Source organism: Coregonus clupeaformis, chromosome 9, assembly GCF_020615455.1.
Source record: "Coregonus clupeaformis isolate EN_2021a chromosome 9, ASM2061545v1, whole genome shotgun sequence".
NCBI lineage: Eukaryota > Metazoa > Chordata > Actinopteri > Salmoniformes > Salmonidae > Coregonus > Coregonus clupeaformis.
Genome location: NC_059200.1, coordinates 30,146,211 through 30,166,241, shown reverse-complemented (window position 1 = coordinate 30,166,241; position 20,031 = coordinate 30,146,211). Strand labels below are relative to the sequence as shown.

The window sequence follows — 20,031 nt, the reverse complement described above, 5'->3', positions numbered from 1 at the left end:
TTGCACATAATAAAACTCAAGTGTTTTATTAGGAATGTCTAATTTTATTAGCTACAGTAATACAAATATGTGCAAGACATTCAACATAACAAGGCATGGTATACAACAAAACAGGAAGTAAAATACTATATATATTTAATGAAGTAAAACCTTTACAGTACCACAAATTCTAAACATCTATTATCCTTTCTCTCACACACACAATAGTTTTAAAGCAGCAATGCTGTATATAGTAAGAAAAACTATGAGATAGACATGAAAACATGTTCACTAATCATTTGGTTCTTTTATTGTAACTTCAACTAAGCATATTTTCTCATTCACTATTCTATTTTACTCTCTACACTTGCATAATCAGTCTCATTCATAGCATTCAAAACACTATTTGGATGTCTTGAAGCATTTGATATTTCACTATGAAAGTGAGATAGTTATTAGTAGTGCTTTGGAATAGCCTCATAGTTATTAGTAATACTCCACCAAATGTTGGTTAAATTCATCAGTTGGACAGTTTTCTTGGGTTACTATTTACAATAAACCAGGGGTACCAATGCTTTGTCCTAATGATGCCGCATTATCAGTGATTAAAATGTCTGTCAGGAATTGAAAGCTATTTATGAATCATAATACAGAATGGATGATGAGCTGGTTTAGTTGCTTGAATCTTGCAGAGTATATCGAAGGTGACTGCATATTGAATTCAGCTAAATTTGAGACGTTACAAGGTAAGGGACTGTTAATAAATCAGTTTACCATACGTTTCTTCAGTCTCCTCTTCTGGAGCTTGTTTTATATCCAAACTGAAATTGTCCTTTGAGTCATATCTATTTGAAGTGTCATTTCAACAAGTATAGAGAAAGTGTGAACACCTCATCATGGCACTGTAAGCAGAATGAATGAGTGTTGTTAAGGCCATTACTTTGAGCTTTGAACATATGTGCCCAATTCCAGTTACACAGTGCTGGTCCATTTAGTTTGTTCTAGTAGGAACAGAGCTTTTGGGTGATCCATGCTCCCATGGTTGAGTCTCCAGCATTGCTTAAGTGCCTACTGCAGGCCTTTCCCACTAGGAAGACCACCTCTGCAATGTTGAGCAGGATACAGATCCCTGACACAGCCAGCATGAACACAGTGAAGACGGTCTTCTCTGTGGGCCTGGACACAAAGCAGTCCACCGTGTTGGGGCAGGGGTACGAGTCACACTTGACCAGCCGGATCATCTTATAGCCGGGGTAGATCATGTAGAAGAGATACATGAAGGTCACCTCAAAGATGATGCGGAAGAACAAGCTGATGATGTATGTCCACCAGAGGGCACCTGCGATCTTCATCTTCTGGGTCTTGATCTGCTCCAGGTCCTTGGGGCTGGCCCGGCCAGACAGCTTGTAGAGTTTCTTGTCGATGTGTCGGCGGTGGGCCACATGCATGGCCACCAGCAGGGCTGGGGTGGACACCAGGATGAGCTGCAGGGCCCACAGACGGATGTGTGAGATGGGGAAGAAGTGATCATAACAGACGCTGTTGCAGCCGGGCTGCTGGGTATTACAGGTGAAGCCGGACTTCTCGTCGCCCCACACACTCTCTGCTGCAACCACCAAGACCAGGATACGGAAGATGAAGAGGACAGAGAGCCAGATGCGACCGATGCCCGTGGAGTGTCTGTTTACACCGCTGATGACGGCATAAAAGGACGCCCAGTTCATTTTCGATTCCAGGTCTGAAAAACAAGGACGGCATTAAAATTATTTAATTGTAGAAAGCTTTGAGGTCAATAATGTTGATAAATTGTTGCTCATTTTGCATAGAAAATTAGCCCTACATACGTAAGTTATGTCCACATTTCCACAAGATTTCTGTAAACAAATACTAATTGCACGGTTTGTTACTAAAAACACAGATCTCACATAACCCGCTTCACCAGTCAACACCACTGTCTGACCAGCACTGGTCAGCGACTGAGATATGGGGAAATCTCCATAAAGCCATCCATTCTCAAAAAGCAGAATCCCCCAAGACTAATTCCATATCCGTCAAAGCCAATGGCAACTGAGCTCTCTCCAGCTTGTTATAATTCAGATCTATTTAATTCCATTGTTCCAGTCATTCCTGCCATGGCAGTAGAAGAGACTTGGAGAGGTGGAGAGGTTACCAAGCTCAACAGGAGGTGTAAGAGGCATAGGCGGCACCCAGGGTGGAGGACAACGTTGACCCGCCGGTGTAGCGTGGACATTGATGTGCGTCCAGTGGAGAACCAAACCTCTCTACATGCCCTGACGTTGGTGGGCGGCTTAAGGTGACCATTTTCCCAAAGTCACTAGCAAGGGAGTATCTGCCTCCATGTGACCAGTGTGCCATGTTGACACTGGCACCAGCCTGCATGGTATATCTGTTCCCCTCCCCCAGCCGACTGACCACAGACTGGGGTCATAGTGGGGACTTTCATGAAATGTTCTATAATATGTAGTGTCACAACAAAGACTATATGATAAGTCAATGCCAAAAGTGTCTACAGACAACATGGTTCGGGTCTATTTCCCTTCAACTCAAGTCAAATCAAGATATAAATGAAAAAACACATAATTCACGATTTAAAAAATATTAATGACAGATTTTTCCTGATAAAATGAGAAATTTGAGGTAATATGGTAAGAGAAGATTAATGGAATGAGATTCCTGAACATGAGATCGCAAATTGAATGGCTAAATTAAGATTTCCACAATAAAACCTTTAAGTATAGTTATTATTTAAGATTTGCATGTTTTCTTAATTCTTACAGCGCGCACCTCTGATTTTCTAATATATTTCACAAGCAACCTATTATGGCTGTCACTGGAAAGCACAGCTATGGTTATCCAAGCGACATACAATAGGCTATCTATGTAGAAGAATGAGTGAATACAACACAACTGGTGCTTTTAAATTATGTTAATACATCAAATAACACTTTTTAAAGGATACTTTTAGATTATTAGTATTAATCCTAAATAAACATTTCCAAAACATCAGTAAAAATGTTTGTTTGACTAGGCAGAAAGATGACCAGGGAGAGATCTCACCCCCTTTAACATTTTAGGCCATCATTGGAAATAAGAATTTGTTCTTAACTGACTTGCCTAGTTAAATAGAAATAAATAAATAACATGAAACCTAATCACCAACATGTAAATCATGACAAAAAAAATTAAATGCTTATACTTAATTTAGATTTCATAGCTGTAACAAATTATTAAATTAATCAAATTACCTTCAGTAGAAGTAGTGCACAAACACGCCCAGAAACAATTGAGTTACCATCAGTATAGATGGATTTCTTCCCATTAGTGATTCTGTGAGCCAGAACACCATGAGTTTGCATTGCTAATGATTTCTCTCACACTAGCCACTGCCCTGCACAGTCGGAGTCATATGCTCGTGTGAATAATTTACATACAATAGCTGCTTTTATTAGATCCAACAAGCCCCTTTAGAATTCAGATCAAGCGCCTCAGTTTCCGCCTACCCTCAGCAAAGGAAAGAATCTGTGTGGACACAAAGAAGCCTGCCCTATCTATTGTGCACTGTGCTGCAAGGGAAGTGAAGGCTGCTTTTGACACAATACAGAGTAAAAAGTACAAAACCCAAACAAAGAAAGTCTAACCACATGCAGAGGGAGTAAATCATATAGATAACAGTAGAGAAATAAATGCTTGTTTGTTCATAAAAAATGTAAGTCTTGTGTGCGTGGTATTTTCAAAGACATTCTAACCTTTCTTGTATACCCACCTGCTGTCAAAAACGTAACAGACCATTCTAGTAAAGTTCTGAGGGATACTTTGGAGAGATAATCTTAAATAATCTTAAACAAGTCTCAGACAGATCAACATCTCATCTCTAGAGGGAGCTAGGTCCACTGATGGATGACACACTGACTGAGACAAAGTATCACAAAGACACATCATGAAGCTAGAACTAGGTGGTGTACTGGGCATCATTTCACTTTAGCACAGTGGTCCAATGGGTAGCAAATAAAATAAACGTTTAGTGAGGATGTACAATACATTGATTTAATTGGCTGGGAAACAGAAATACATTTTGAGATCACAATTTATGCTTTCACCAAAATACACATCAAGTTACATGGGAGCAATAGTAGTCGTGTTCAATATATGATTTTGATTAATGCACATTTTGTGTATGTGTGAATATCAATGTGTCAATAACAATTTGCTTGACCATAGCAGCTTACTGTATCATATTTATTCTGGATCGTATCCATATTTCCAATGCACTAGCAACTTCTTTAAGAAAAAATGGGGAAAAAGTACAAAACACTCAAATAATTTGTTGTTACAGTGGGAACCATACAGAATTCCTGCTATTGTGGAAAAATAGACCAAGAGTTATCAACTCTGACAAAGGAATCCACCAAGTCTGTCAAAAAGAAATAAAATGAGTCAGCCATACTTTTGAGAAGAGCAAATTGCCTTTCACACACACAGTTCTTTAACAAAGAGCAAAACAAGATGAAAAGGGAGTGGCTCTAACATCACACCTGCATAGCAAACCATTATTCAGTTTCACAATGGACATCGATCAGAGGAAACATGTTTTAATAATGGGGCTTCTTCCAGGTATAAGCACGAGCTAACATAACCAATCAGATGAAGTATGGATGACAAAATACAATATCAATTTGTTGTACCTGTAGAGTGTTACCACCACCTTTCTAGGGCATTTCACAAGTCACAACAGTTTAAATGCTGCTGGATACTCTCAGGAAATATGACTCTGTTTGGGAGCAGCTGTTAAACCATTTATCATCAAATTCACTTACTAATCTTCTTAAGCACAGCACTGCGCTGTCTCAACAGAGACTGGGCCTTCGTGTCAATACTTGGTTGTGTATTTGCATAGAGCCTGCAGATCATATTAATGGCTACCACTAAATAATGTTCCTCTGATATGGCCACAATGAAAGCCGTGATTTACAGCATCAAAATAAAAAGAGACCATAAACAGACACTTATGAACAGTTTCTGTCTGGGATTGTATAAACCTCCCTTTTCTTCAAGGCCATCTTTCCATATACACTGGCAACTTTTTAAAATGTATTTAAGAGGGAATGCAGACCAGGTTTGGCACGGTTGCTGTGTTTGAGGGTTGTCAGCCCATGTTTTTACGGTTCCCATAGCCTCTCCGATGTGTATCCTTCCAGTTGTCCCAGTCTCTAGCTTTCTGCAAGGCCTCCTCATCATCATTTTCAACCCGCTTCTCTTTCTCTTCTTGTTCTCGCTCTTCTGCATCAACGTCCTCTGAAGGGGGGACAAATTGCATTTGGTGAATGAGACAGGGTGAAAAATAAAACATGGTTCATGACCGTTTAAATTTTCCTCAAAACAATTTAGGTACATACAGTTAACTGTAAATAGAAAACGATTATGAACATCTCTGTTAACCCTACCAGCGCTGCGAGGGATCCCCTGGTCCGGCAAGGCATTTTTCTTCCTGTGCTGCTCATACCACTCATCCACGGACATAGTAGGTAGGCTGGGATAGCCTGCCCCAAACACTCTGAAATGAAAAATTACACATTTTTACACATTCATCAACTATTTACTTCATGTCATATAATAAGCAAGTAGCTATGTAATCTTCATAAGGGAGGTTGGACATAGTACTTCTTTTGTGAGCAGGAAAACAGCTAAATATTTTACATAAATATTTGCTGAATGAGAAAATAAATGATAAGTTTGAGCAGGTGCCTACCGAGCCTGAACAGCATCTTTGGTGAGAATGAAGGGTTTCATGGGAGGCCTTTTAGATTGTGATGGCTCTGCTGAACTCTGCACATGGAACATATAAAGAGCATCAGAAAACCATACTCTTTCAATTAGTCATTGGTGAATGAGATTAGTTACATCTTCAAATCCATGTACCTGTTGTAGAACATCCATCCTGGTCAAAATCTCCATTTCCTGATCAATGCTCTCAATCTCCTCCAGGGATACAGCAATCCATTTCCTCAAGTTGAGGAGGTAGAAGTCTCTAACTATCTCGTCGTCTGCCTGCCCACTGTCCACTGCTGCCTTGATCTCTGATAGCTTGGCCTCAGTGTCCTTCCTCTGGTTGTATCTGCAGAGTATAGCACAATAAATAAGAGTCATCAGAACAATTTGGGTGCAGATGAATTGCCATTATAAAATGAACAAGACAGATGTTTAATTTGTTAAATAGCTGAGGGACATAACATATTTTAAGAGGTGCGTGACAGGTACTAGACCTTCAAGCATAGGCCTAAATATTACTTGTGCAGTCCTGAATCAAAACAATGCTTTTTGAAAAGCAGATGTTTCTGATACCTTTCTATCTTTGCAGCTCTTACTGTCGCCATCGCAATCAAGTCCGGAGGTTTGGGGGGCCCATTTGCTGACTCTTCTTCCAGTGTGCCAGCAGAGTTTTCATTGGTGTTGGGTAGTTCAAACTTTGATATGTTATACTCCTTACATCTTTTCAAGAAGTCCAAAAAGTAACATCTAGCTATCTGAACCTGCTCTAATCGTTTTGCCAGGTTCACTTGCTTCATAGTAAGAGCCCCCAGGAGGGCAGGCAACATCAGATATTTCAGATCTGTGGTTGCCACCTCCTCCAACTCTTCATTTCGGCTAAAAAACAAACATGAAGAATGAACAAGAATGAACATGCAGCATCACCTTCATTGTATGGCCTTAGCTAAGCTAACGTTAGCTAGCTACCTAGATTGTTTACGATTTAGCCTAGCCCAGCAAAAGTATCTAGTTAGCTAAACTGTCAAGCAACTTTAAGGTGGAATCTATTCGTTATCAAGCTGACTATACAATTTTATACATAATCATGCCCAATACATGACAGTAACTAGCTACCTGGATATCTGGCTAGTCATCATAGCTTGAGTAGCTAGCGATCTATATCTAGCTAACGTTAGCTACCTGAACAAGTCGAGCTGGGCAACCATCCGCGTTGCCTCTTCCAGTTGCGTTATCCCACGCTTGATTTTAACCTGGATATGGGTAGCTGCGATGTGATCATTTGTGGTGTCCACCTCCCCATATAGTTTCCATCCCCGATCTAATAAATCTGATAGTTTAAGCGGTTCTTCTGACTGACTTGGTGACAAGCTAGTGCTTTCAGCGGCTGCCATTTTTATTTTATTTTTCAACGTAATGACTACTATCGGCTTCCTTATTCATTCTACGCTCACTTCCTTTATGCCAAGATCCAAATGGTTTCCGCTAGTTACCATAGCCACAAACTCAGAATTGTCGTAAAAATGCATGATCATAGTTAGGGTTATGTTTAGGTTTAAAATCACATTTTAAGAAGATACATTTTAGAAATAGGGTTATGACTTTGTGGCTCTGGTAACTAATGATGACCGTCACAAATGGAGATTAATCAGAGAGGAAGAGTAGAAGCGAGAGGTTTCACTCTCGCCCAAATCTGTCCAAAATAAGCCCAATGCGTTTCAATGGGTTTATTTTGGACCTAAACGTGTCGCCTGCCTTCCAGCATTTGGGACAACGACTCCCATTGTTAGGGCGGAGACATGAGCATCTCATCAATTATATATATATAGATCTCTGGCTGCATCCAGCTACAGTGCCGCCCTTACAAAAAAATATTGCAGTCAGAGTGAAGTATAACTGATATACACTGAAGTATAACTGCAGTATGTTGCAAATACTGCGTCCAAAATAACACCGTTTTTTTTACTGCAGTAATTTTGCAGTGTAACTGCAGTTACAGTGCAGTATAACTGCAATTCAACTGCAGTACACTGCAGTTATTCTGTAATTACTGCATCCAAAATATCACAGTCGACTGCAGTTACTGCAATTTCAAAACTGCAATCTTTTTTTGTAAGGGCGGCCACTGAGCGGCCTGTCACTAAAACCCGCCTATCATTAAATATATTATTCTGTAGGTAAATCGTGCCACTCCATTTAGTATGATCACAGATGGAACAATGAGCCAGATATTTCACTGGCTGTATAAATGTGAAGCATCCGGTTAGCGTTTCCACTCACTACCAAATATGGTGATGAGAGGAAGCCCAGTGTCCGGCAGTGGGAGAAGATGGAGCAAGATGGATTTCTCATCGATGAAACATTTGATCTCCATACAGTTTTCTGTTTCCAAAACGAAAATCTGTAACAAACAGAGTGCACTGCATTTTGTAGACTTTACCCTTTGCCAAAGTTTTACAAAATTGTGTTGTTTAGAAGGAGTGCAAGGGCGTATTGAGTTATTGCACATGCGTACTTCACATTACTTCACAGTAGGCATTCCCTAACGGAAATATGCAAAGAAATGCTAGAACGTGCCAATAGGATCTCACTAGCTCGTGCTTGGCTCTGCCTACCTCCTTGCTTGTTCTGCCCACTATGAGTCATTTGCTCCTGTTACAAACTACAGGCTCTGGTCAATCTTGGGTTAGTTATACAAATCTTTGGTATGATGCCACGTTCAAGTGCTAGTCAGAACTAGGAAACTCAGACATTTCTGTTCCTGTCTTTCTTTCGCTACCTCCTACTCTTCCTTACCTCCTACTCTTCCTTATTCTCTCATCAGAAAGTATTCAGACCCCTTGACTTTTTCCACATTTTGTTACATTCCTGCCTTATTCTAAAATGGATGGAGAAAAAAAATCTACAATCTACACACAATACCCAACATTGACAAAGCAAAAACAGGTTTGTAGATTTTTTTACAAATAAATAACAGAAAAACCTTATTTACATAAGTATTCAGACCCTTTGCTATGAGACTCAAAATTCAGCTCAGGTATATCCTGTTTCCATTGATCATCCTTGAGATGTTTCTACAACTTAATTGGAGTCCACCTGTGGTAAATTCAATTGATTGGACATGACTTGGAAAGGCACACACCTGTCTATATAGGGTCCCACAGTTGACAGTTCATGTCAGAGCAAAAACCAAGCCATGAGGTCGAAGGAATTGGCCTCCATCATTCTTAAATGGAAGAAGTTTGGAACCACCAAGACTCTTCCTAGAGCTGGCCACCCAGCCAAACTGAGCAATCCGGGGAGAAGGGCCTTGGTCAGGGAGGTGACCAAGAACCTGATGGTAACTCTTACAGAGCCTAAAGGACTCTCAGACCATGAGAAACAAGATTATCTGGTCTGAAGAAACCAAGATTGAACTCTTTGGCCTGAATGCAAAGCGTCACGTCTGGAAGAAACCTGGCACCATCCCTACGGTGAATCATGGTGTTTTTCAGTGGCAGAGGCTGGGAGACTAGTCAGGATCGAGGGAAAGATGAACGGAGCAAAGTACAGAGAGATCCTTGATGGAACCCTGCTCCAGAGCGCTCAGGACTTCAGACTGAGAAGAAGGTTCACCTTCCAACAGGACAACCACCCTAAGCACACAGATAAGAAAATGCAGGAGTGGCTTCGGGACAAGTCTCTGAATGTCCTTGAGTGGCCCAGCCAGAGCCCGGACTTGAACCCGATAGCTGTGCAGCGAAGCTCCCCATCCAACCTGACAGAGCTTGAGAGGATCTGCAGAGAAGAATGGGAGGAACTTCCCAAATACAGGTGTGCCAAGCTTGTAGCGACATACCCAAGAAGACTCAAGGCTATAATCGCTGCCAAAGGTGCTTCAACAAAGTACTGAGTAAAGGGTCTGAATAGTTATGTAAATGTGATATTTCTGTTTTCTATTTTGTAAAAAAAGTATAAAAACCTGTTTTTGCTTTGTCATTATAGGGTATTGTTTGTAGATTGATGAGGGAAAAAACTATCTAATCCATTTTAGAATAAGGCTGTAATGTAACAACATGTGGAAAAAGTCAAGGGGTCTGAATACTTTCCCGAATGTACTGTATATCCCTCACACATTCTCTTTCCTTCTCTCTCTCTTTGTCTCCTCTAACACCAGTAGTAGTATGCAGCCCAAGCCATCAGGCCGCCCCATGCCAATGTCTTGAAAGACCAGAAATCTAAATGCCTGATCAAGGGATTGTTATCCATAGTTTTTCGACTGTAAATTGAAGTTTCCAATTTAAAGAGTAACTTTCATGTTTTTTTGGGTTGGGGCTTAGTTATAGTGAAACACGTCAATTCTGGTCTTCATTTTGACAGTTCGTTGCAAAAGTAATATGTTTTGGTCTTTTAGTAGTAAATCTAGCTCTTTTTGCCCCCTAGCGGTTCAACTCTACCATTGAAATCGTGAATTAGAGGTGCCTCTATGTCATCTCAAGAGAGGGGTTCAGTATGAAATACACTCCCTTCTAGATGTGCTGGGTGGTACCGCCTAAAGGCTCCATAGACAAACATTGGCAGTAGAATGGCCTTATTGAAGAGCTCAGTGACTTTCAACGTGGCACCGTCATAGGATGCCACCTTTCCAACAAGTCAGTTCGTCACATTTCTGCCCTGCTAGAGCTGCCTCGGTCAAGTGCTGTTATTGTGAAGTGGAAACGTCTAGGAGCAACAACGGTGGTAGGCCACACAAGCTCACAGAACGGGACCACTGAGTGCTGAAGCGTGTAGCGCGTAAAAATCGTCTGTTCGTAGGGAGCTTCATGAAATGGGTTTCCATGGCCGAGCAGCCACACACAAGCCTAAGATCACCATGCGCAAAGCCAAGCGTCATTTGGAGTGGTGAAAAGCTCGCCGCCATTGGACTCTGGAGCAGTGGAAACGCGTTCTCTGGAGTGATGAATCACGCATCACCATCTGGCAGTCCGACGGACGAATCTGGGTTTGGCGGATGCCAGGAGAACGCTACCTGCCCCAATGCATAGTGCCAACTGTAAAGTTTGGTGGAGGAGGAATAATGGTCTAGGGCTGTTTTCCATGGTTCGGGCTAGGCCCCTTAGTTCCAGTGAAGGGAAATCTTAATGCTACAGCATACAATGACATTCTAGACGATTTTGAGCTTAGAACTTTCTGGCTCTTTCCTGTTTCAGCATGACAATGCCCCTGTGCACAAAGCGAGGTCCATACAGAAATGGTTTGTCGAGGTCGGTGTGGAAGAACTTGACTGGCCTGCACAGAACCCTGACCTCAACCCCATCAAACACCTTTGGGATGAATTGGAACGCCGACTGCGAGCCAGGCCTAATCGCCCAACATCATTGCCTGACCTCACTAATGCTCTTGTGGCTGAATGGAAGTAAATCAATGCAGCAATGTTCCAACATCTAGTGGAAAGCCTTCCCAGAAGAGTGGAGGCTGTTATAGCAGCAAAGGGGGGACCAACTCCATATTAATGCCCATGATTTTTGAATGAGATGTTCGACGAGCAGGTGTCCGCATACTTTTGGTCATGTAGTGTATTTTGCATGATGCTTCCTTGACTAGACTACTGACGTTACACACAATTCAAACGTCAGTAAGGCACATTTCCGCCTATGACCAAATTCAACATTTTTGCTTACCGTTTCATACACATCTATGTGCTTTTACGAGAGAAAAAAAACATGTAGGCTATGAGGATTATACATTTATATTCGTAGCTACATGCATCATAACAAGAAATAGATGACAATGGTGGTCCTGTCAACTCGTTGTATTTTTTCCCCTACCGCTGTGACTTATTGGTGGCACATCTGCTAAAACAGTTGGTTCATAGTTCAATGGTTGTGACTTCCATTTGGGCAGATATCTATATATATATTTTAAATTCTTTATTTACAATATTCATCCCGTGCCCACACATTTCTAATTCTGAAAAGTGAAAGCATACCTACCTATCTTGATTATTGTCGTTATACGGTCAAGTGCTGCAAAGAAGGACTTAGTTAAGCTGCAGCTGGCCCAGAACATTGGCACATTTTGCTTGGCTATTTTTATAAGAAACATTCACGTTGGAAATTCCAAATGGTTTGCATACTCAACTTACACACAGCACTGACACACACACTTACCCCACCAGACATTCCACCAGGGGTCTTTTCACAGTCCCAAGGTCCAGAACAAATTCAAGGAAACTTAAAATACTATACAGAGACATGATTGCATGGAACTACCTTCCATCTCATTCAGCAAATCTGGTCCAAAAAGAAATAAAGCAACACATCTCGGCCTCTCCCCCATGTGACCTACTTTTTGTGTGTATGTATTGACATGTATGTGTAACTGATAGATGCACACACACACACACACACACACACACACACACACACACACACACACACACACACACACACACACACACACACACACACACACACACACACACACACACACACACACACACACACACACACGTTAATGTTTTTAAATGTATGTCAATTGTAAAGTAAGTTGTCTGTAATGTCTTTTTCGTTATGTGTCAGACCCCAGTAAGACTAGCAGTCGCCATTGGCGTCGGCTAATGGGGATCCTAATAAATAAAATAAAATAAAAAATACTGATTGGATATGAAATGAAACATTTTCACAAAAGCAACAGACGTACAGTAGAAACAAAATAAGATGCTTTGACATAATCCACTTCAGAAACTTTAGTCTGCCTATCGTCAGGCTGCCTTTATAGTCGAGGTAATTTTGTCTTATTTGGGGAATATGACCTACTCTTACAAAAAAAGGTGCTAAGTAGAACCATTTAGGGTTCTTCGGTTTGTTCCCATAGGACAGGGGTCGGCAACAGGCGGCCCACGGGCCAAAACCGGCCTGCGAGTGATTCCAGGAAGATAGTGGCCCGCGGATTCTTCCTAGAACCCTCTATGAACGGCTCTGCCAATAACCCTTTTATCTTTAAAGGGTTCTTCCTAGAACCCTCTATGAGCGGTTCCACCAGTTTTAATAGCCATTAAAGTTAAACCTTTTATGACAATACATTATATACTAAATATATCATAAGGCCATTATTTGAGGGCCTAGTTATACCCTACCACAGTGGTGTAAGGAAACTCCTTGTTTACAGGCCACATTAGGCCTGCAAGTCACATTATGCTAGCTTTCAAAGTGATGTGTAATTTCCTTTGGAATCCAGCCAGAGTGGGCATATCCAACAATTGGAACATTTAATCACCCACAACCTGTATTCAGAAAGATTGATTCATGAGACTACCTACATCATTTAAACTGGACCAGCCATCTCAGTAACAGGTGCAATAAGTCCAACTACTAAGAAATTGGATTAGTTTATCTTTGTGTAGATTAATAAACCACTCAAAATACATGCAAAAACATAGATATTGAAACAAACAATTCTGAAAATCAACCTGCATTAGAGCAATGAGAAATATGATGATGGATGTGGTTTTGAGTGTTTTACTCAACACAGAGTAAAAATGACACAATCCCACTCGACTCTGGATATTAACACCAACACTGGGGTTCTTTTACACCACTGAGTGTTACAGTTTTTTCTATCGCTTTTATGCTATTATCACGAGTATGTGATGAATTTTCAAAACTCGTAGTACAAAACTCCAAACTGGTAACACTTGTAACACAGCAAGTCTTATGTTCAACATTTTTATTGTGCATTCATTTTGTTTGGAGACCAAACAACCATTGATCCAAAATCTAAGTTCACTGTGTAATACCATGAGAACATTGATTTAATCACCAAAACACAACATAATAATACTGTATGTTCTCAATGTAGTTGTTTTAACAAACAGTTAATCCAATACCAAAGAATGCAAGATACATGTTTTAAAATTGCTCATTGAATGTAATATGCTACAGTACTGTAAATTACAGTACGTTACACTGTTTCACATTAGGCAATACACTTACTCATCAAAATTGACAGAAAATCTAATTTCCATAATTTCTATCCCATGTGTGATCAAATGTGTGATTATTTACTGTAAGGCGTCTTTCACAACCATTGATGCAAAAAATAAATGTATTGTTGTTCAGATATAATTACAACATAGGTGTACTGTAATCAAATTAAACAAGTTAATTGAATGAAAGAAAGAAACATAACGTTTAGCAGGCACTAGTTTGCATCAAGCCTGTCTTGAGCATTTGGCCATAGGTTCTCATTGACATCGCAGTAAATGTCCTCATTGTTCATGCACCTGACAAAACTTTTTTGAATGGCGAATCCAAGTCTGACATTGGTCTGGATTGATGTCATCGCATGCCTCATCCATGGCCTAAGCGAGGGTGGCACGCTCATGGGTCCTCTGTAGCTCAATTGGTAGAGCATGGCGCTTGTAACGCCAGGGTAGTGGGTTTGATCCCTGGGACCACCCATATGTAAAAATGTATGCGCACATGACTGTAAGTCGCTTTGGATAAAAGCGTCTGCTAAATGGCATATTATTATTATTATGGGGATGGCAATCATACACCTTCCACCTGTATTGTAATCATGTATTGTATTTTAAAGTGTTGTATTCTACTTACAGTTGAAGTCGTAAGTTTACATTCACCTTAGCCAAATACATTTAAACTCAGTTTTTCACAATTCCTGACATTTAATCCTAGTAAATATTCCCTGTCTTAGGTCAGTTAGGATCACCACTTTATTTTAAGAATGTGAAATGTCAGAATAATAGTAGAGTGAATGATTTATTTCAGCTTTTATTTAATTCATCACATTCCCAGTGGGTCAGAAGTTTACATACACGCAATTAGTATTTGGTAGCATTGCCTTTAAATTGTTTAACTTGGGTCAAACGTTTCAGGTAGCCTTCCACAAGCTTTCCACAATAAGTTGGGTGAATTTTGGCCCATTCCTCCTGACAGAGCTGGTGTAACTGAGTCAGGTTTGTAGGCCTCCTTGCTCGCACACGCTTTTTCAGTTCTGCCCACACATTTTCTATAGGATTGAGGTCAGGGCTTTGTGATGGCCACTCCAATACCTTGACTTTGTTGTCCTTAATCCATTTTGCCACAAATTTGGAAGTATGCTTGGGGTCATTGTCCATTTGGAAGACCCATTTGCGACCAAGCTTTAACTTCCTGACTGATGTCTTGAGATGTTGCTTCAATATATCCACATAATTTTCCTTCCTCATGATGCCATCTATTTTGTGAAGTGCACCAGTCCCTCCTGCAGCAAAGCACCCCCACAGCATGATGCTGCCACCCCTGTGCTTCACGGTTGGGATGGTGTTCTTTGGCTTGCAAACGTCCCCTTTATCCTCCAAACATAACGATGGTCATTATGGCCAAACAGTTCTACTTTTGTTTCATCAGACCAGAGGACATTTCTCCAAAAAGTACGATCTTTGTCCCCATGTGCAGTTGCAAACCGTAGTCTGGCTGGCAGTTTTGGAGCAGTGGCTTCTTCCTTGCTGAGCGGCCTTTCAGGTTATGTCGATATAGGACTCGTTTTACTGTGGATATAGATACTTTTGTACCTGTTTCCTCCAGCATCTTCACAAGGTCCTTTGCTGTTTTTCTGTGATTGATTTGCACTTTTTGCACCAAAGTACGTTAATCTCTAGGAGACAGAACGCGTCTCCTTCCTGAGTAGTATGACGGCTGCGTGGTCCCATGGTGTTTATACTTGCGTACTATTGTTTGTACAGATGAACGTGGTACCTTCAGGCATTTGGAAATTGCTCCCAAGGATGAACCAGACTTGTGGAGGTCTACCATTTTTTTTCTGAGATCTTGGCTGATTTCTTTTGATTTTCCCATGATGTCAAGCAAAGAGGCACTGAGTTTGAAGGTAGGCCTTGAAATACATCCACAGGTACACCTCCAATTGACTCAAATTATGTCAGTTAGCCTATCAGAAGCTTCTAAAGCCATGACATCATTTTCTGGAATTTTCCAAGCTGTTTAAAGGCACAGTCAACTTAGTGTATGTAAATTTCTGACCCATTGGAATTGTGATACAGTGAATTATAAGTGAAATAATCTGTCTGTAAACAATTGTTGGAAAAATTACTTGTGTCATGCACAAAGTAGATGTCCTAACCGACTTGCCAAAACTATAGTTTGTTAACAAGACATTTGTGGAGTGGTTGAAAAACTAGTTTTAATGACTCCAACCTAAGTGTATGTAAACTTCCGACTTCAACTGTATATATTGTAGTGGTTCTGTGTGGCACAGTTAGTAAGGGCATGGCACTCGCAACACCAGAGTTGTGGGTTCTATTCCCACTGGGATAACATATGAAAATGTATGGACTCACTGTTGTCACTTTGGATAAAAGCGTCTGCTACGTAAATGGTATATGTTACAGTACTGTACTGACTAATGCAGTTTTAGTAAAGCAGTGTGAAACCCCCCATCAAAAAGACCCCAGCAACTTCATTTTGGATACATGTTTACTGTATAGGGGATGCATTTGTTACATACAGCACATCTCTGATCTCTTTAAACTTACTGTGACGTAAAATCATAATAGTACATTTAAGCAATAAGGCCTGATGGGTTGTGGTATATGGCCAATATACCACGGCTAAGGGCTGTTCTTATGCACGACGCAATGCGGAGTGCCTGGATACAGCCCTTACGCGTGGTATATTAGCCATATACCACAAACACCCAAGGTGCCTTATTGCTATTATAAACTGGTTACCAAAGTAATTAGAGCAGTACAAATACATGTTTTGTCATACCTGTGGTATACGGTCTGATATACCACGGCTGTCAGCCAATCAGCATAAGGGCTCAAACCACCCAGTTTATAATGTCTGATATACCAAGGTTCTCAGCCAATCAGCATTCAGGGCTCGAACCACTCAGTTTAAAATACAGTATATATCATACTTCATATGTTTATATTTTACAAACATACATTTTCATTACTTTTTCTTTCAATCACATTGGTGCAATTTTCACAACAAGTACATGTATCTGGTACATTTTCAGAACTCTAAGAACAAAATTCAAAACAGATCATCAAAATGGTTCATGTTTCAAAACTCTTAGCACATTTTCAATTGACTAAATACAACAAACAAATTCACAAAGTCACTTGTTCACTGCACCAAATCACTCTTACAATTTGGACACATTCTAAGTATCTGCTTTTCAAAATGCAATATTCACTTTACTTTTGCTATGATCTTCTTGTTATTTATCATTTATTTAAAGTGCAGAAAACTGATAACTACTGAACCACAATTATGTAGTGCCTAGTTAACTTATAAGTTTGATAATTGCTGATCACTGTAAAATTCAATAAATGCATCAATTTCACATCCATTTATGTTGGAAGGTAAAACCAAATCATATATGGATGTGGCTGTAAATACTACATCATCATTTTCCATCAGCCAGTGTGCTTCAATAGGACAAAGTGGAAAGGGTCACTATGTGCTACCATTTGGAATTATAGTGTAGTGTACAATGCACTGCTGAAATACCTGGGTTGTATATAACAATATATTCCACTCATTATCTGAATTTCAGTGATACACTGTAAGCTGATGAATTTCAAGTAGCGAGACAAGCGATACTGTATCAGTTGACAAGCCACGTAGAAAAGGTGATCTTGTACGATGTTGCATGGGGCAGAAATGGAAAACAACACTGTGCTACGTTTTTACAGTTGCCAACTGCTTTACAATACCCATATTTCTGATGATTAGTCCTATGTATGTACTGTAAAAGGATAATGAAACTGTAAGACTGAAATACAGTGCATTCGGAAAGTATTCAGTCCCTTTGACTTTTACCACATTTTGTTACATTACAGCCTTATTCTAAAATGGATTCAATTGTTTTCCCCCCTCATCAATCTACACACAATACCCCCATAATGACAAAGCAAAAACAGGTATTTAGAAATCTTTGCAAATGTATAGAAAAAATTATAACACGGAAATATCACATTTACATAAGTATTCAGACCCTTTACTCAGTACTTTGTTGAAGCACCTTTGGCAGCGATTACAGCCTTGAGTCTTCTTGGGTATGACGCTACAAGCTTGGCACACTTGTATTTGGGGAATTTCTCCCATTCTTCTCTGCAGATCCTCTCAAGCTCTGCCAGGTTGGATGGGGAGCGTCGCTACACAGCTATTTTCAGGTCTCTCCAGAGATGTTCGATCGGGTTCAAGTTCGGGCTCTGGCTGGGCCACTCAAGGACATTCAGAGACTTGTCCCGAAGCCACTCCTGTGTTGTCTTGGCTGTGTGCTTAGGGTCGTTGTCCTGTTGGAAGGTGAACCTTCGCCCCAGTCTGACGTCCTGAGCGCTCTGAAGCAGGTTTTCATCAAGGATCTCTCTGTATTTTGCTCCGTTCATCTTTCCCTCGATCCTGACTAGTCTCCCAGTCCCTGTTGCTGAAAAACAACCCCACAGCATGATGCTGCCACCACCATGCTTCACCATAGTGATGGTGCCAGGTTTCCTCCAGACGTGACGCTTGGCATTCAGGCCATAGAGTTCAATCTTGGTTTCATCAGACCAGAGAATCCTGTTTCTCATGGTCTGAGAGTCCTTTAGGTGACTTTTGGCAAACTCCAAGCGGGCTGTCATGTGCCTTTTACTGAGGAGTGGCTTCCGTGTGGCCACTACCATAAAGGCCTGATTGGTAGAGTGCTGCAGAGATGGTTGTCCTTCTGGAAGGTGCTCCCATCTCCACAGAGGAACTCTGGAGCTCTGTCAGAGTGACCATCGGGTTCTTGGTCACCTCCCTGACCAAGGCCCTTCTCCCCCGATTGGTCAGTTTGGCCGAGCGGCCAGCTCTATGAAGAATCTTGGCGGTTCCAAACTTCTTCCATTTAAGAATGATGGAGGCCACGGTGTTCTTGGGGACCTTCAATGCTGCAGAATTTTTCTGGTACCCCTTCCCCAGATCTGTGCCTCGACACAATCCTGTCTCGGAGCTCTACGGACAATTCCTTCAACCTCATGGTTTGGTCTTTGCTCTGACATGCACTGTCAACTGTCGGACCTTATATAGACAGGTGTGTGCCTTTCCAAATCATGTCCAATCAATTGAATTTACCACAGGTGGACTCCAATCAAGTTGTAGAAACATCTCAAGGATGATCAATGGAAACAGGATGCACCTGAGCTCAATTCCGAGTCTCATAGCAAAGGGTCTGAATATTTATGCAAATAAGGTATCTGTCTTTTATTTTTAATACATTTTCTAAAAACCTGTATTCGCTTTGTAATTATGGTATTGTATATTGATTAGATTTGTATTTATTTTATTGAATCCATTTTAGAATAAGGCTGTAACATAACAAAAAGTGGAAAAAGGGAAGGGGTCTGAATACTTTCGGAATGCACTGTATTTCTCAACATGCTCACAACCTGCCATTGGATACACATTTTTTTTTAAGATGGTGCATGTCAAGTTATAGTCAAATACTGTATGGAAAATAATATTTATCATTTACTATTCTTTCAATTCAGCACTTCAAAAAGAACAGTTTTGACATTTGTATCTTGTTTTTTCTGCTATTGGATTAAATAGTAGTTTTACCCCTAGAGTCGATCTAACTCACATAATAAAAATCCCCATCAAAATCCGTCAGTTTACAGTTTTTTTTATCGCTTTGGTACTATTTTCACAAGTATGTGGTAAAATTTCACAACTCTTAGTACAAAAATCAAAACAAATAATCAAAAATGCAGTTTTTTCTAAACTTTAAGCACATTTTCAATTGACTAAGTACAACACATAAAATCACACAGTAACTTTTTCACCAAACCTAATCAGTGTTTCATCTAGAAATACCTTTCATATAAAGTAATTGCCTTTCACAATGCAATGCTCACAATACTTTTCATGTGAGTCTCTTCTCATTTGTTTAAATATATTTGACCATTGCTTAATCCAACTGTGCATCACTTAACCGTTTGGTAAACCTATAGTTTTTAAACTGGTTTGTCTACTATATATGGATTTTGAGAACTACAGAAATAAAATGTGTTTGTAAAGTATAAACATCTAAATTACATGCATGTCAAGGTGATGTGTATGCGGTGAACGAAGTCAAGCGCAGGACACCGAGCTACTGGCAGACGTACTTTACTTGCACAGTAATGAACATACAAAAACAAACACAAAAACACCTCCTAACAGGGAGGAACAATACTCGCATACAACAGCAACTGCCGACCTCACGGAAAACAATCACACACAACAAACAATGAGAGAC

General features: G+C 40.4%; 2 protein-coding genes across 3 annotated transcripts; both read right to left on the bottom strand.

The window, feature by feature from the left end:
* Positions 1-60: 60 nt before the first annotated feature.
* On the bottom strand, positions 61-3,396 carry LOC121574368 (gap junction beta-1 protein-like). 2 transcript variants are annotated; one of them, XM_041886990.1, is made up of 2 exons: positions 3,246-3,396; positions 61-1,717 (listed from the first exon to the last, which is right to left on the bottom strand). In XM_041886990.1, the coding sequence occupies exon 2, from the start codon at positions 1,701-1,703 to the stop codon at positions 981-983; it is 723 nt and encodes a 240-aa protein (XP_041742924.1). In that variant the 5' UTR covers positions 1,704-1,717; positions 3,246-3,396; the 3' UTR covers positions 61-980. The 2 variants fall into 2 exon arrangements, with proteins under 2 accessions (XP_041742924.1, XP_041742923.1); XM_041886989.2 differs by lacking the exon at positions 3,246-3,396 and adding an exon at positions 2,150-2,263.
* Positions 3,397-4,030: 634 nt separating this feature from the next.
* Positions 4,031-7,409, bottom strand: LOC121573733 (immunoglobulin-binding protein 1). The gene is made up of 6 exons (XM_041885926.1): positions 6,946-7,409; positions 6,340-6,642; positions 5,917-6,112; positions 5,747-5,823; positions 5,442-5,551; positions 4,031-5,292 (listed from the first exon to the last, which is right to left on the bottom strand). Exons 1-6 carry the CDS (start codon positions 7,155-7,157, stop codon positions 5,144-5,146), a joined length of 1,047 nt encoding a protein of 348 aa, XP_041741860.1. The 5' UTR covers positions 7,158-7,409; the 3' UTR covers positions 4,031-5,143.
* Between the last annotated feature and the right edge of the window lie 12,622 nt (positions 7,410-20,031).

Bases quoted from the DNA above. Each gene is read 5' to 3' on its own strand.
- LOC121574368 (XM_041886989.2), bottom strand. From the start codon at position 2,177: ATGCCTCTTACACCTCCTGTTGAGCTTG. The intron at 1,718-2,149 runs GTAACCTCTCCA...CTTGTTTTTCAG, and splicing joins TACACCTCCTGTTGAGCTTG to ACCTGGAATCGAAAATGAAC.
- LOC121573733 (XM_041885926.1), bottom strand. From the start codon at position 7,157: ATGGCAGCCGCTGAAAGCACTAGCTTGTCACCAAGTCAGTCAGAAGAA. The intron at 5,552-5,746 runs GTAGGCACCTGC...TTTTCATTTCAG, and splicing joins AAAGATGCTGTTCAGGCTCG to AGTGTTTGGGGCAGGCTATC. The intron at 5,293-5,441 runs GTAGGGTTAACA...TCCCCCCTTCAG, and splicing joins GGGGATCCCTCGCAGCGCTG to AGGACGTTGATGCAGAAGAG.